General features: G+C 42.4%; 1 protein-coding gene across 2 annotated transcripts in view; it reads left to right on the top strand.

Moving 5' to 3' along the window:
- ANO10 (anoctamin 10) overlaps positions 1–13,863 on the top strand; it is a 203,607-nt gene that overhangs the window by 147,184 nt on the left and 42,560 nt on the right. For both annotated transcript variants that reach the window (XM_061127911.1, XM_061127910.1), the window contains one exon: positions 2,335–2,451. In XM_061127911.1, the coding sequence (XP_060983894.1) occupies positions 2,335–2,451 (117 nt within the window). The remainder of the gene's footprint in view (positions 1–2,334; positions 2,452–13,863) is intronic.

Genomic DNA, 13,863 nt, shown 5'->3' with positions numbered 1-13,863 from the left:
CCTCCACTAGCTTTGTTTATAGTAATACTTTCTAAGGCCCACTTGACTTCATGCTCCAGAACATCTGACTCTAGGTGAGTGACCACACCATCATGTTTATCCAAGTCATTAAGATCTTTTTTGTACAGTTCTTCTGTGTATTCTTGCCACCTCTTCTTCATCTCTTCTGCTTGTTAGGTCCATACCATTTCTGTACTTTATTGTGCCCATCTTTACATGAAATGTTCCCTTGGTATCTCTGATTTTCCTGAAGAGATCTTTAGTCTTTCCCATTCCGTTGTTTTCCTCTGTTTCTTTGCATTTTTCACTTAGTAAGGCTTTGTTATCTCTTCTTGCGTCCTTCATTTAAGAAATCTGTCTTATCTCTCCTTGTTATTCTTTGGAAGTCTGCATTCAGATGGATATATCTTTCCCTTTCTCTTTTGAGTGATTCACTATAGAAACACAAAGGTTGTTGCTATGTAAGTGTGTTAACCATGTTAAAATGACTTCCTATTTTAACTAGTATTGTCTAATCAATATCAAGTTCTTTTCAATTCAAGAGAGTTTTATGGACATTTCATATGGAAAGCATGAGGACCAAGGTCTCTGGCAGCCTTTCCCGGTCACCCAGTAGCTGGTCCTGGTTCCCAAAGAAGAGTTGACACATCTCACAACTCCCCTGTGTGCAAGGGAAGACCTCAGCAGGGTCTTCTTTCTCAGTAATTCCTACTGAGACTCCAAAGAAGAGAAAATGGGGACAGATTTGTTAGGAGAAATGGAACAGGGCCCATGACTGGATCATAGTGGAGCTCTGGCAACCTGACGACACACCACACCATTTCTGAAAAATAGAGGCGATTTCCTGTCTTAGCTCTTCTGCTAAAGAGATTAAGTCTTATATAAAATTTTATCTCCGTAGTCCAGTAGAATGAAATAATGACACAGTATAGCTCTTTCTGAATTATTCATTTCTTATTTGTAGATTATATCCAGGTTCCTGTTAATTCACTTAGTTCAGAATTGCAACACATGATATCATCTGTTTTATTTCCTTGTTTTCACATTGCAGACACCTAGTCAGTGTCTTCCAGTGCCTTCTTTGGCCATGACAGTCACATTTCAGAGAAGACTACCCTTCCCTAGACCACTCCAGACCTCCTGTTAATGCCAGGCAGTCCCCGGCCTGCCCTGAGCTTCTGCCGGTTTTCAAGTCTTTGTATTGAATTATTGCTTGTTCTGGCATGATGCTGATTTTCTCCATTATTTCATGCTTCTCCCCGGAGATAGCCACATGTTATTTATCCTTCATCCCCCTTTTGAAAATATCAGAGTAAAGAGTTCACTTATTTTTTTTAACCATCTTTTCTGCTAATTATTCAGTGCAACATATCTTAGGGGCTGTTCCCTCTCCTTCACTGATTTTTGAATTTTTATTTTACAGCCTTTGATATTTACTAATTCATGCCATCATGAAAGAGGCAACTTTACTCTTACGACCCTCGGGCTTCTGTGGGTGTTGGCCCTGGGTCACAAGATGATGGCAGCATTAGAGAAACAGAGTCGAGGCTGCACGTCTGAGCAGCAGACTTACCAGGGGAAGCGGTCCTGCTGGCTTCCTTTCTCTGTCCTTTCTGCAGAGAAAGAAGCATAATCACAAACCTCATGTGATTATTTTAGAGAACCTCTATATGGCGTTGGTAGAGAAGAGAAATAAAATAGCCAGGTTCTAAGTTTCCCGTGTTATAAGGGAAAGGACATACTCTACCTCTCTGTATTCTGCCTCACAATATGTGGAGTCTGCAGCATAAAGTAGTACGTTAGTCAATCAGCTCATCAATGCTCATTGATTGTCATTTCATGAAAGACACGGCACCAGACACTGTTGGGGAAGCAGAGGATTCAAGGCACCTGCTGTTTAAGGCACATGCTTGTTTCCTGTAACTCAGCCTGAAGCACAGCAGAGAGGAGGGTGTGGTTACACAAAGAGAAACATTTGACTCTGCACATGTGGCACCCTAAATATACTGGGAATTAAGACACAAGTAGAAAAGTACATTTTGTAGTAGATTTTTAAGAACAAACTTTATTTTTCATTGAGCCTAGCATATGGTATCATTTTAAGGGAATAACTGATTTTAAAATAAGAAGGCAAAGTAAGTCAGTAATGATTGAGTGGCCACAGTATGGTGAATTAAATATAAGTTATGGACCTGGTTGATCTGTGGTTCATCACAGGCCAGTAGTTAGAAGTGACCCAAGATTAATGAGCAGGATCACAGTGTTTAGGTGCTAATTTGTCTCCTTGCCCACGTGGTCCAGTGTGTCCCAGCAACCTGTGCTCTTTCTTTTCAGCACACGCTCCTGGCTTTGAAGTTCATCCTTGCATTTGCCATACCTGATAAGCCACGGCATATCCAGATGAAACTGGCCAGATTGGAATTTGAATCTTTGGAGGCACTCAAGCAGCAGGTAAGGGCAGCTGTCCTGAAAATAAGAATGTGTATCTTTAGCAAATGCCAGGAGACATAAATCGGAGAATTTATGCTCAGCACTTCCTGCAGCCTTGAAGTTAACCAGTTTAAGTAAGTATAGAAGATTCCAGTTCATCTTCTTTAGTTTGTATTTGGATACAGTTGATGAAAAACGTTTCATTAGTTTCAGGTTCTCAGCAAAGTGATTCAGTTATGTACATGCATGTATCCGTTCCTTTTCAGATTCTTTAAGTTCTTACAGAATGCTGAGCACGCTTCCCTGTGCTACACAGTGTAGGTCCTTGTTGGATTTGTATTTCAAATATAGTAATGTGTATATTTCAGTCCCCAAACTCCCTATTTACACCTGCCCCCATACCTTTCCCCTTTGGGAACCATAAGTTTGTTTTCTGTGTCTGTGAGCCTGTTTCTCATTTTTACAAATAAGTTCACTTGTTTTTTTTTTTTTTTTCTTTTAAGATTACATGTATAAGGGATACCACATGATATTTGTCTTTGTCTCGCTTACTTCACTCAGAATGATAATCTCCAGGTCAATCCATGTTGCTGTGAGTGGCGTTATTTCATTCTTTTTAATGGCTAAGAAATATTCCATTGTGTATATGTACCTCAACTTCTTTATCCATTGATTTGTCGATGGATATCTAGGTTGCTTCCATTCCTAGCTATTGTGAGTAGTGCTGCTATGAACACTCGGGTACATGTGTACCCATATACATGGGTATATGCCCAGCAGTGGGATTGTTGGGTCGTGTGGTGGTTTTATTCCTAGTTTTTTAAGGAATCTCCATACCATCTTCCATAGAGGCTGTATCAGTTTGCATGCCTGCCAACAGTGCAAGAGGGTTCCCTTTTCTCCACACCCTTTCCAGCATTTATTGTTTGTAGATTTTTCGATAATGGCCATTCTGACCCGTGTGAGGTAATAACACCTCATTGTAGTTTTGACTTGCATTTCTCTAATAACAAGAAATGTTGACACCTTTCCATGTGTTTATTAGATTAGCCATCTGTATGTCTTTGGAGAAATGTTTGTTTCAGTCTTCTGCCCACTTTTTGCTTCGATTGTTTGTCTTTCTGGTATTGAGCTGAAAGAGCTGCTTGTATATTTTGGAGATCCTTGGTCATTTGTTTCATTTGCTACTATTTTCTCTAATTCTGAGGGTTGGCTAATAATAATTGTAATGATCAGTCAGACCAGAAGAAAATTTAAATACTTATCTTGAGACTTCTGTTCATAGGAAATTTTAAAGTCTTCTTAAGTTTCCATTTTGAGCATAAAATTCTTACAGCAAAGTATTAAAACGATTGATAAAGACTTTCAAGCAAAAAAATATTTGATTAGGGTAAGATTCTTTGGAAGAAGTGGAAAGAAAATAGTACTTCAAAGAAGGAGAAAAGGAAAAACAAAATTTTTACTTATCATTAGGATTATATTTGTGTCTCTTCAATTGATAGTGGTGGATGTCACATCACTATAATGTTAAGCATTTCTTGGATATCTTTAAAAGAGTGACCTTAGAGTTTACTTTTAAAATGTCAATATTCACAGTATGTTAGAAAATATATTTTGCAGCTATCTTAATTTATGACTAAATATTAGATGTCAGCTTAAAATTGTATGGGAGGGCATTTGGCATTCAAAACTTTTAGGGGTGATGTAAGCAGAAATTGTTTTAATTGAACAGCATTGTCTGTGGAAGAGTTTTGGTAAATCAGGTTTCTCCACTGATTCCATTTCTAGTGACGTTTTATAGACTGGGGCAGGCTGACTGTGTACACACCTTTCCTCCAGGTCAAGGAGGTCTCATTTCATGTTTGTTAAGCTTTCTTCTCCTCTCACTTAGGATTTCACCCTGCCATGAATTTGTTCTAAAAAGCAAAGGGTCTTTCTCAATGCTGGAGATGACTAACACGTCTCATGTTACTAAACATATTTACCTGAAAGTCCTGCTTTAGATCTGTCATGTTTGCTTTGGAGGGATTGATGGATATTAGTGTTTACTACGGATGTGACTAAGTGATGTCCCCAGTCCTCTCGGCTCCTGGATTCACCTTCAGATACTCCCCAGCTGACAGTAAAGCAAAGTCCAGAGTCAAAGATGAGTTTGGTTTATGCTCACTCTTCATTGAGAAGTGAAACATTAACCAAAAGTCTGTCTATTATTTAAAAGGATGAAAAAATCTTAAGTGATTTTAAGTCTGTCTGAGGTCTTTTCTCCGAGGACATAGACATGATTCTCTGATTAACATCCCCTTCTAAGAAAACGTAATTTTGGTGTTGATTTTACTGTTAAGTTTCTGGTGGAACAGAGATATCCAGGAGATGTTGACTCTGTGTATGTGTGTGTGTGTGTGCACACGCACGCACGCATATATGTGTGTGTGTGCGCACGCGCGCGTGTGTGCGTTCACATGTGCTCAGTTGTGTCCGACTCTTTGCAGTTCCATGGACTGTAGCCCTCCAGGCTCCTCTGTCCTTTGGGATCTTTCTGACCCAGGGATTGAACCCCCATCTCCTGCGTCTCCTGCGTTGGCAGGTTGAATTCTTTACCACTGAGCCACCTGGGAAGCCTGTTGACTCAGTATGTTTATAAATGCCTCCATAGAGGGTGTTCTGGCTTGCCCTGAAGGTGACATAATCCATGCAGATGCAGCCCCAGTGTCCTGGATCCAGGTAGGGACAGAGCCATGTTGAGTACTCGTGGTTTCCTAGGGCCTTGACTACAAACCCAGGAAAAGCATCCTTCCCCCCACCTCCCATCCCTGCTGGTTTTTGTTAAAATTATAATCTGAGACTAAAAACCGTCCAGAGTACAACCTGGGAAGAAGGTGCTCTCTTGTCTCTTTCTGGCCCAGGGCTTTGCTGTGTGGTTGACACCGCTGCCTGGGTCACCCACGCTCACGCTGCTGCCAGTGGAGACAGATTTTCATCATGTTTCCTCTTTCGTCTCACTGTGCACAGGTTCTGAACAGTCATAGGTGTGGAAGGTCACCCATTCTGTGCTTTTCAGAAACTCTGATTCAGTGGCATGTCTTTAGTTTACTTGCTCAACTGGTGTCATTTCTAGGATATAGAGTTTTTCTTTTTCTTTTTCACCCTGACGTTTAACTGTGTGCTTTGTAAACAAGCAGAGTTTCACCTCACTGGGCTGTTTCTGTGGACTAAAGGCAGAGAGGAGGCCTTCTACCACATCTTCTGGTCAGTTGGGCCCTGATCAGAAGTGGAGTCATGGAAAATGTATTTAAGAATAAATCTCATTAATGCCTAGCCTGTCCCCAGACTCTGTCACTGTTAAGTGACCAGAAATTGACAACAGACTTGTCCGTAGGAACGATTATTCATGAATAATTATTGTATTGTGTTTAATTTATATTTCAATTGCTACTTTTCAATTCCATTCCCATTTTATGGACAAAACGTGATTGAGAAATTTAAGTCATTGGACAGTTCTTTTTTTATATGTAATTTTATTTATTTTATTTTTGGCTGTGCTAGGAGGTTTCTTGCTGCACAGACTTTTCTCTAGTTGCGGAGAGCGGGGCCTACTCTGTAATTGTAGAGCGCGGGCTTCTCATCCCAGTGGCTTCTCTTGTTGTGGAGCACAGGCTCTAGGGTGCATGGGCTTCAGTAGTTGCGGCTCTCGGATTCTGGAGCACGGGCTTCATTGCTCTGCAGAATGTGGGGGTCTACACGGATCAGGGATCAAACCTGTGTCTCCTGCATTGGCAGGCAGATTCTTTACCACTGAGCCACCAGGGAAACCCTGGAAAGTTCTTACAGTGGGCTGTACATCTTGAAAGTAACACTTTAAAAAATGCATGTGTTAGGAATTCCCTGGTGGTCCAGTGGTTAGGACTCCGAGCTTTCACTGCCTAGGCTTCAGCCCCTGGTAGGATAACTAAGATCCCGAAAGCTGTGTGTTGTGGCAAAAAAAAACAAACAAACAAACCACACTTTTAGGCACCACACCATGAAGATTCTGTTCCCCTAAATCTAAGGTGGACCCAGATTACCAACATTTAAAAGACCCTTCCTATTGCTCCAGGAACCTTCTCCTCAACCCCGGCCCCAGCAAAGCTGGATCCCAAGTACCGTCAGGTGAATGCCGAAAAGGAGCAAATTCTGACTCAGGTTCTGCCCCAGGAATAAGTCAGGTAGCATATTCACACCTCAGATTTTTGTTTTATAAAATAAAAGGCTGGACTCGTGGGTCTGAAACATGCGTGTTTAAGCCAGCACCCAAGTGATTCCAATGCAGGAGGAGTGGACCCACCGGGGGACCCACTGTGCTCTATGGACCTGGCTGTTCCTCCAGCTCATGGGGCAGGGGCCGTGGGGGGTGGGGGAGTGAGCGTGGAGAGGAAAGGTACCCAGAGCAGTTCTTTTCTCAGCATCAGATAGGAAACTGTGGCATTTCTAAATACATAAGCAAATGAGATATACTTGAAGGTGAGAGGCAAACTGGGGAAAATAAAATTGTTTGCTTTGCAAAGGGCATCTTGAAATGATTAGACTTCAGTCAGTGAGACCTTTACAGAGAATTCTAGACAGTAAATATCAGCCTAGTGATGCCCTTTTATTTCTTTTCAAATTGATGTATTCAACTCTCAGTAATTTTTAAGATCCAGTTAAAAATAGAAAGGAGTCTTATCCAGGTACCATTTCCTCCCTGGCTGGCCTGGAGCACAAGGACACAACATCCTCAGTACAGTCATCCTTCTGGGCAGACCGCCCTCTCAGGAGCCGAGCACCGACGGAAGCCCGGGAGCTGGTCCAGTGGAGCCCTGAGAAAGAGAATAGCCTCAGAAATCAGTTAAAAGAACAAATAAGGACTTGAAGAAGATGCCACAATGTGAATTATGGCCCTCCAGAGTTCTAACCAGATGTGAGACCTTGACCAGCAGGCCATCTGGGCCAGCCTGCATTAAGTAACATTTTTGTTTTCTAGGGTTAAGTGTATTTCAGCCATTTCTGACATTTCCCAGGAGCTTCTGAACTTTCCTTTCCCTGCCTATTTGTGCTCCCAAGGTGTGGTAGCTAGATCTACATTCTTAATGGAAAGGTAAGAGTTTCACAACATAGAATGAGGATGTTAAAGTATTTGACGATTGAATGTGTAATCACGTGTTGCTCTGCCAACGTGTAGTTCAGAAGGAAATATTGAATCCAGATAAAGAATTGGCTCCCGAGGAGCCAGTTATGGAGGCAGTTGCTGCCGAAGCCTCCGTCGTTGGGGAGGGGATGGTCCATTTCCCTGGGTGCCGAGTCGGCCCCAGCTTCATGAGCCCAAGTGACCTAAAGGTAAACTGAAGTCCACAGCTCCAGCAGACCCCTCTGAGCTGGCTGCTCCCTCTCTCCCGTGTCAGGAGTTTGTCTCACTGCCTTGTGCAGCTTTGGGGCAAGAGGGCTGACCCCCTGTTTCAGAGTCTCCGCAGATGGTCCCCGCACACACGGGCAGAGTGAGGCAGCAGTGACACAGCGTGAGACACACTTGTGAAGCAGGGCCGTGGCAGGAAGATGAGTCTGGTGACGGAGAGGACCACCTCAGGCCTGGGTGCCCTGAGTCACTGGGCAAACCAGGAATGAAATGGTTGGTGAAACGGTGCCATGAAACCAGAGGGAATGGCGAGTCAGTTCCACCTTTGCAGCAGCCCTGCCGGTTTTCATGACCAGAGCACAGCCGGGCGGTGACGGCGACCAAGGGTGGCAGCAGACAGCAAGCAGTGGGAGGACAGCTGAGCCGGGCACTCTTCTGAGCCTGCCAAGTGGGCTGCGACTCCTGATAGCCGTGCTCGGAGGTGGGGTCTGTGAGCCATTTGCACTTGATTTTTCACATGGTACGTTCTCTCCGATTCATAAATGATAACTGTCTTCAAAGTAACTAGTGCGCTAACGAACACTGGCTCATGTCCCTCTTACTGAGACCCCAAAGTAGGTCTCCTCTTACTTTTGGGTCTCACAGAGTCACACTGCTCATGGATCCCCAAGCACCCCTCCTGTATCGTAACCCTGACCACCCAGGGACCCCAACCACCGCCAGCTGCTCAGACCCTCCCTCCCCAGAGAGCCCCCCTCTGGCATGTGACAGAGGGGCCTGGCACCCACTTCCGTGTATCTACCCCTCTGCCCTTGGCCAGGTGACGCCTTTCGTACCCAAGTCCCCTCAGCCAGCTCTGACTAAATCTCCACTTAATCAAACTGAGTTTGTTGACTCATACATAGTTCAGAAGCTAATATATTAGGTAAATGACAAATGATGTCCTTGGACAAAAAAAGGGGAATCTTAAAATAGGTGCTCAGGCAAAAATGGAAACAGTTAGGTCATGTGCCTTTCTGGGATCACTGGGGAAGAGAATACATTCTGAGAAATTACATGAGAGCACTTTAGAAGGACTCCATGCCCAGCCTTGATGAAGCCCAAATCCTACTTTTTCTGAAAGGACTGACTGTGGTTGATATCAGTAAAAAGGGTAGTTCCCAAAGAGACCGTAAAATAACCCTGAGTCAAGCCAGATAAAATTCTAAAGTAGTTTGTACTTGACTCTGGAATAATCCTGTCCTTACCACTGTTGGTTAGGGGTTTTTCCACCCCCCCTTTGCAGTTTTTGCTCTGACTGAAGGAAAAACGTTTCCAGACACTAGAATAAGATGCTTCACGAAAGCTCAAGAAAGCCTCTGATCATTTCTGCCTCCCTAGTAAACAGTCTATATAAATTGCTACTTATTCTCATTTCCTAGTCCTCTCGGAAAAATTTAACATTTGTATATTTAATTATTCCCCTAGACGTAAAAGACATGGCTAAATCAGAACCAGATTTATTTTTTCTTCTGGAAATTACTGAACAAGTCATGAAACAGAATAAACTGTAGCATCTTCCTAGTCACCATATGAGTTAAAGAGCAGCAGTGAGGGCAGAACGGGCCTGGAAGCAGAGGGCCTCCACAGAGAAGGGCCTCAGGTTCACTGTACTGTGGAAGTGATGCCCTGTACTTTGGACCACATGTCTTTAAAATATGTCTGTGTTTGTAAAGAAGAAAATTCACCCTATAATAAATTATTCTAGAAATTTCAGAATGCTTAAAACTGTATGTTTAAAAAGAGAAGAAAGATGTCTTCTGGTGAGGTATTAAAAGTTCTTTGAGTTCTGGTCTCAGCTTCTATACTAGATTAGTAATTATACTGCCTTGAGGGCCCACATGTGTGAGAGCAGGTCTTCCTTCTCCACATAAATGCGTGGGCTGTTAGGAATGCATCTATTTATGTTTTTTATTAAATCAAATGTTCTAAGATGTATTTTTTAAAATTTATTGGAGCATAATTGCTTTACAATGTTCTGTTATTTTCACCTATACAGCAAAGTGAATCAGTTGTATGTATACATGTATCCCCTCTTTCTTGGATTTCCTTCACATGTAGGTCACCAAGAGCACCAAATAGAGTTCCATGTGCTATACAGTAGGATCTCACTGCTGCTGCTGCTAAGGCACATCAGTCGTGTCCGACTCTGTGCGACCCCATGGACGGCAGCCCACCAGGCTCCTCTGTCCCTGGGATTCTCCAGGCAAGAACACTGGAGTGGGCTGCCGTTTCCTTCTCCATGATTCTCATTAGTTATCTTTCTTATACATAGTAGCATATGTATGTCAAACCCAATCTCTCAATTCATCTCACCTCGCTTCCCCCCTCTTGGTGTCCATACGTTTCTTCTCTACGTCTCTGTCTTATTTCTGCTTTGCAGAGAGGTTAATCTGTACCATTTCTCTAGGTTCCACATATATGCTTGAATACACAATGTTTACTCTTCTTTTTCTGACTTAACTTCACTTCTAGGTCCATCCACATCCCTGCAAATAGTACAATTTTATTCCTTCTTATGGCTGAGAAATATTCCATTGTATGTGTATGTGCCACATCTTTATCCATTCCTCTGTTGATGGACATTTAGGTTGCTTCCATGTCCTGGCTATTGTAAATAGAACTGCAGTATACGTTGGGGTGCACGTGTCTTTTTGAATTATGATTTTCTCCAGGTGTGGCTCAGGACTGGGATTTATGGGTCATTTGGTAGTTCTAGTTTTAGTTTTTTAAGGAACCTCCATATTGTTCTCCATAGGGACTATCAATTTACATTCCCACCAACAGTGTAAGAGGGTTCCCTTTTCTCCATACCCTCTGCAGTATTTATTGTTTGTAGTTGTTTTTGATGATGGTTATTCTGACTGGAGTGAGGTGATATCGTGTAATTTTGATTTGCATTTCTCTAATAATTAGTGATGTTAAGCATGTTTTCATGTGCCTTTTGGCCATCTGTATGTCTTCTTTGGAGAAATGTCTATTTAGGCCTTCTACCCATTTTTTGATTGGGTTTTTTTTTTATATTAAGCTGCATGAGCTGTTTGTATATTTAAAGATTAATCCTTTGTCCATTGCTTTATTTGCAAATATTTTCTCCCATTCTGTGGGTTGTCTTTCTTCTTCTTTATGGTTTCCTTTGCTGTGCAAAAGCTTTTAAGTCTCATTAGGTCCCATTTCTTTGTTTTTGTTTTTATGTTTTATTATTCTAGGAAGTGGATCAGAAAAGATCTTGCCACTATTTATGTCAAAGAGTGTTCTGTTTATGTATTCCTCTAAGAGTTTTATAGTGTCCAGACTTACATTTAGGTCTTTAATCCATTTTGAGTTTATTTCTGTTTATGATGTTAGAGAGTGTTCTAATTTCATTCTTTTACATGTAGCTATCCAGTTTTCCCAGCACCACATGTGTAAGAGACTGTCTTTTCTCCACTGTATGCTCTTGCCTCTCTCGTCATAGATTAGGTGACCACAGGTGTGTGGGTTTATCTCTGGGCATTCTATCCTGTTCCATTAATGTGTATTTCTGTTTTTTGTGCCAGTACCATACTGTCTTTATTACTATAGCTTTGTTGTTCTAAGATATTAAAAGACTGTATTATTGGCTTCATTAAGATCAAAGATATATTTCTGTGACTACTAGACTAGAAGCATCTTAGAGACAGGATTACTTCAGACACAGAATTCATATCTGTTGAATGAATGAGTCAGTAATTAGATGATGGGCTACAGCCTCATGCGTTTGTGCCTTTTTCTGTTATTAAACTGTAGTCCTTCGGCTTTGAAGTTGTCCTCTGTGTGTTAGATTTGGGATTTAGGAAACCATCCTTGAGTTCTTACTGTGTCAGGAAGCCACAGACTTCTTTAAAAATTACTTTCGTTTTTAATTACAAGTAAACTGTTAAAATGGAAAACCTCTTTTTAAATATAATAAATAATATTATTTTGCATGGATTTCCAATGCTACAGAACCTCAGGGATATGATTGAATATCGTATCATATAGTGAATGTAAACCTGAGATTGGGCTGGAAATACAGTGGTTGAGAGCCTTGGAAATTGAGCCTTTAAAGTAAATCCCTAACAGCAGGATATATAGTGATTTGCTTCTTTCTCCTAAGAATAGAATGCAGAAAACAGGAAATATTTAGATTTAAGGACTTCCTGAAATATTTAACTAAAGGAAGGTAACCATTTCATGTTGATAACAGCTCTGAGAATATAAGTAGTTAATTCTACTGAATTCATGATAAGTCAAAATTAAAGTACAGATATTAGAGTTCAGCAACAAATATTGAGGACATGGTATGGTCAAAGCACAATAATGTGAAGTATCAGAAAGTCCTGTAATTCATGTAATTGTCAAATGGTAGAATTGAAAAGCGCTATAGAAAAGATCCTGTCCCAAAGGCTGACTATACAGTCTAAGGAAAGGGTCATTAGCCATGGTTGTTGTCTTCCAAAGTGGTCTCCAGTGACCTCTGCCCCCTAATGTCTATACCCTGGGAGTCCCCACCTACGCTCTCTCCTGGTCGGTCTGTGTAATCAGTAGAGCACTGCGGAAGTGCTGGTGTATCTCTTCTGGGGCTAGGTCATAAGACAGGCATTGTGGCTTCTGCCGTCTTCTCCCTTGTGGATCATTTGCCTTTGGGAAGTTAACTGCCATGTTGTGAGAACACTCTACACTAGATAGGTCATCCAGAGGACACGACTGCTGGTTGGCCCCGAGCTGGATGTAGGCAGTCGAGGCCCCTCAGCCCTCCCCCGTCCTTGGAGTGTACGTTCTGCCCACCATTCCCACACTAGGAGCGGTTTCGAGGACGCAGCCTTGAGGGAGTCATGTTTTGTGCCTGTGACCAAACCCAGTGAAAGCCTTTATATTAACTTTTACGGTTTTGGTGGGTGAATGCAGACATCTGCGTGTCTTGCAGCCACCCAAGACAAGCCTTGTATGTAATTTCTTTTGTTTATTAAAACTTCCCCCTAGCAGTCTGCAGTGGTCTTCCCCTTTCTTTGGTCTCTCTTTGCCCTCCATGGAAGGGGGCCAGTCACCTGGGGGATTCCTGAGGTTGCAGACCAACACTCAGGCCACCAGTGGAGAGGCCCACATGACTAGGAACGTGACTGACCACCAGTAGCCATGTGCATGAACCATCTTGGAAGCACATAGTCTAAACCAGGGGTTGGCAGACTTTTTCTGTAAAAATACAGTAAATATTTTAGGTGTGTGGGCCATAGAGTTTCTCTTGAACCTACTCAGTCCTGCTAGTATAGAGCAAAAGCTGCCGTGCACAGTATGGGAATGAAAGGAAGAGGCTGTGTTCCAATAAAACTTTATTTACAAGAACAGGCAGTAGGCCAGATCTGGCCTGAGGACTGCAGCTTATCACCCCTCCTTAGCCTGTCAAGCCTTCAGATGACTGCAGTCACTGCCTGTGTTCTGACCGAAGCTTCCTGAGAGTCCCTGAGCCAGAGCCACCCAGCTGCTTCCAAAGTCCTGAGAATAAATACTTTATGTTTAAGCCACTAAGTTTTGAAGTATTTTGTCACACAATAGTAGATAACTAATGCAATAATAAGTAACTAATCCAGGAAATGAGGCTGGCTGACAGATGAACCAAGCTTGGCTGTGAGTTGATAACTATCGAAGCTAGGTGGTGGGTAGGTCCATGGAGGTTCATTATATTATTATCTCTACTTCTGTGTAATATAAGCTTAAAGGGAACCCCCCAAAACAGAAAAAGAAACTATGAGGTAATCATCTAAAATCAGCATCAGTGAATCCTGATCTCGTGCTGCTCACCCATATCTCTGGCTCTGAACCCTGTGTTCTCTTGGCCCCCTTTCTAGCAGAGCCTTAGCTGTTTGCCTGTGTTTTTCCATCGATTCATTGCCCAGTTAATCCTTCAACTTAATGTCCAGGGTGGTTCTCTGAACTTTGATGCCCTTGCTGTCGCCGAACCATCCTTAAGGCTTCACTCTTCTTTACCCCTCTGCACTGTTGTTGCTGTTCAGTCGCCAAGTCGTGTCCGG

The sequence above is a fragment of the Dama dama genome, chromosome 24, assembly GCF_033118175.1.
Source record: "Dama dama isolate Ldn47 chromosome 24, ASM3311817v1, whole genome shotgun sequence".
Lineage (NCBI taxonomy): Eukaryota > Metazoa > Chordata > Mammalia > Artiodactyla > Cervidae > Dama > Dama dama.
This window is presented reverse-complemented; position numbering and strand designations above follow the sequence as displayed.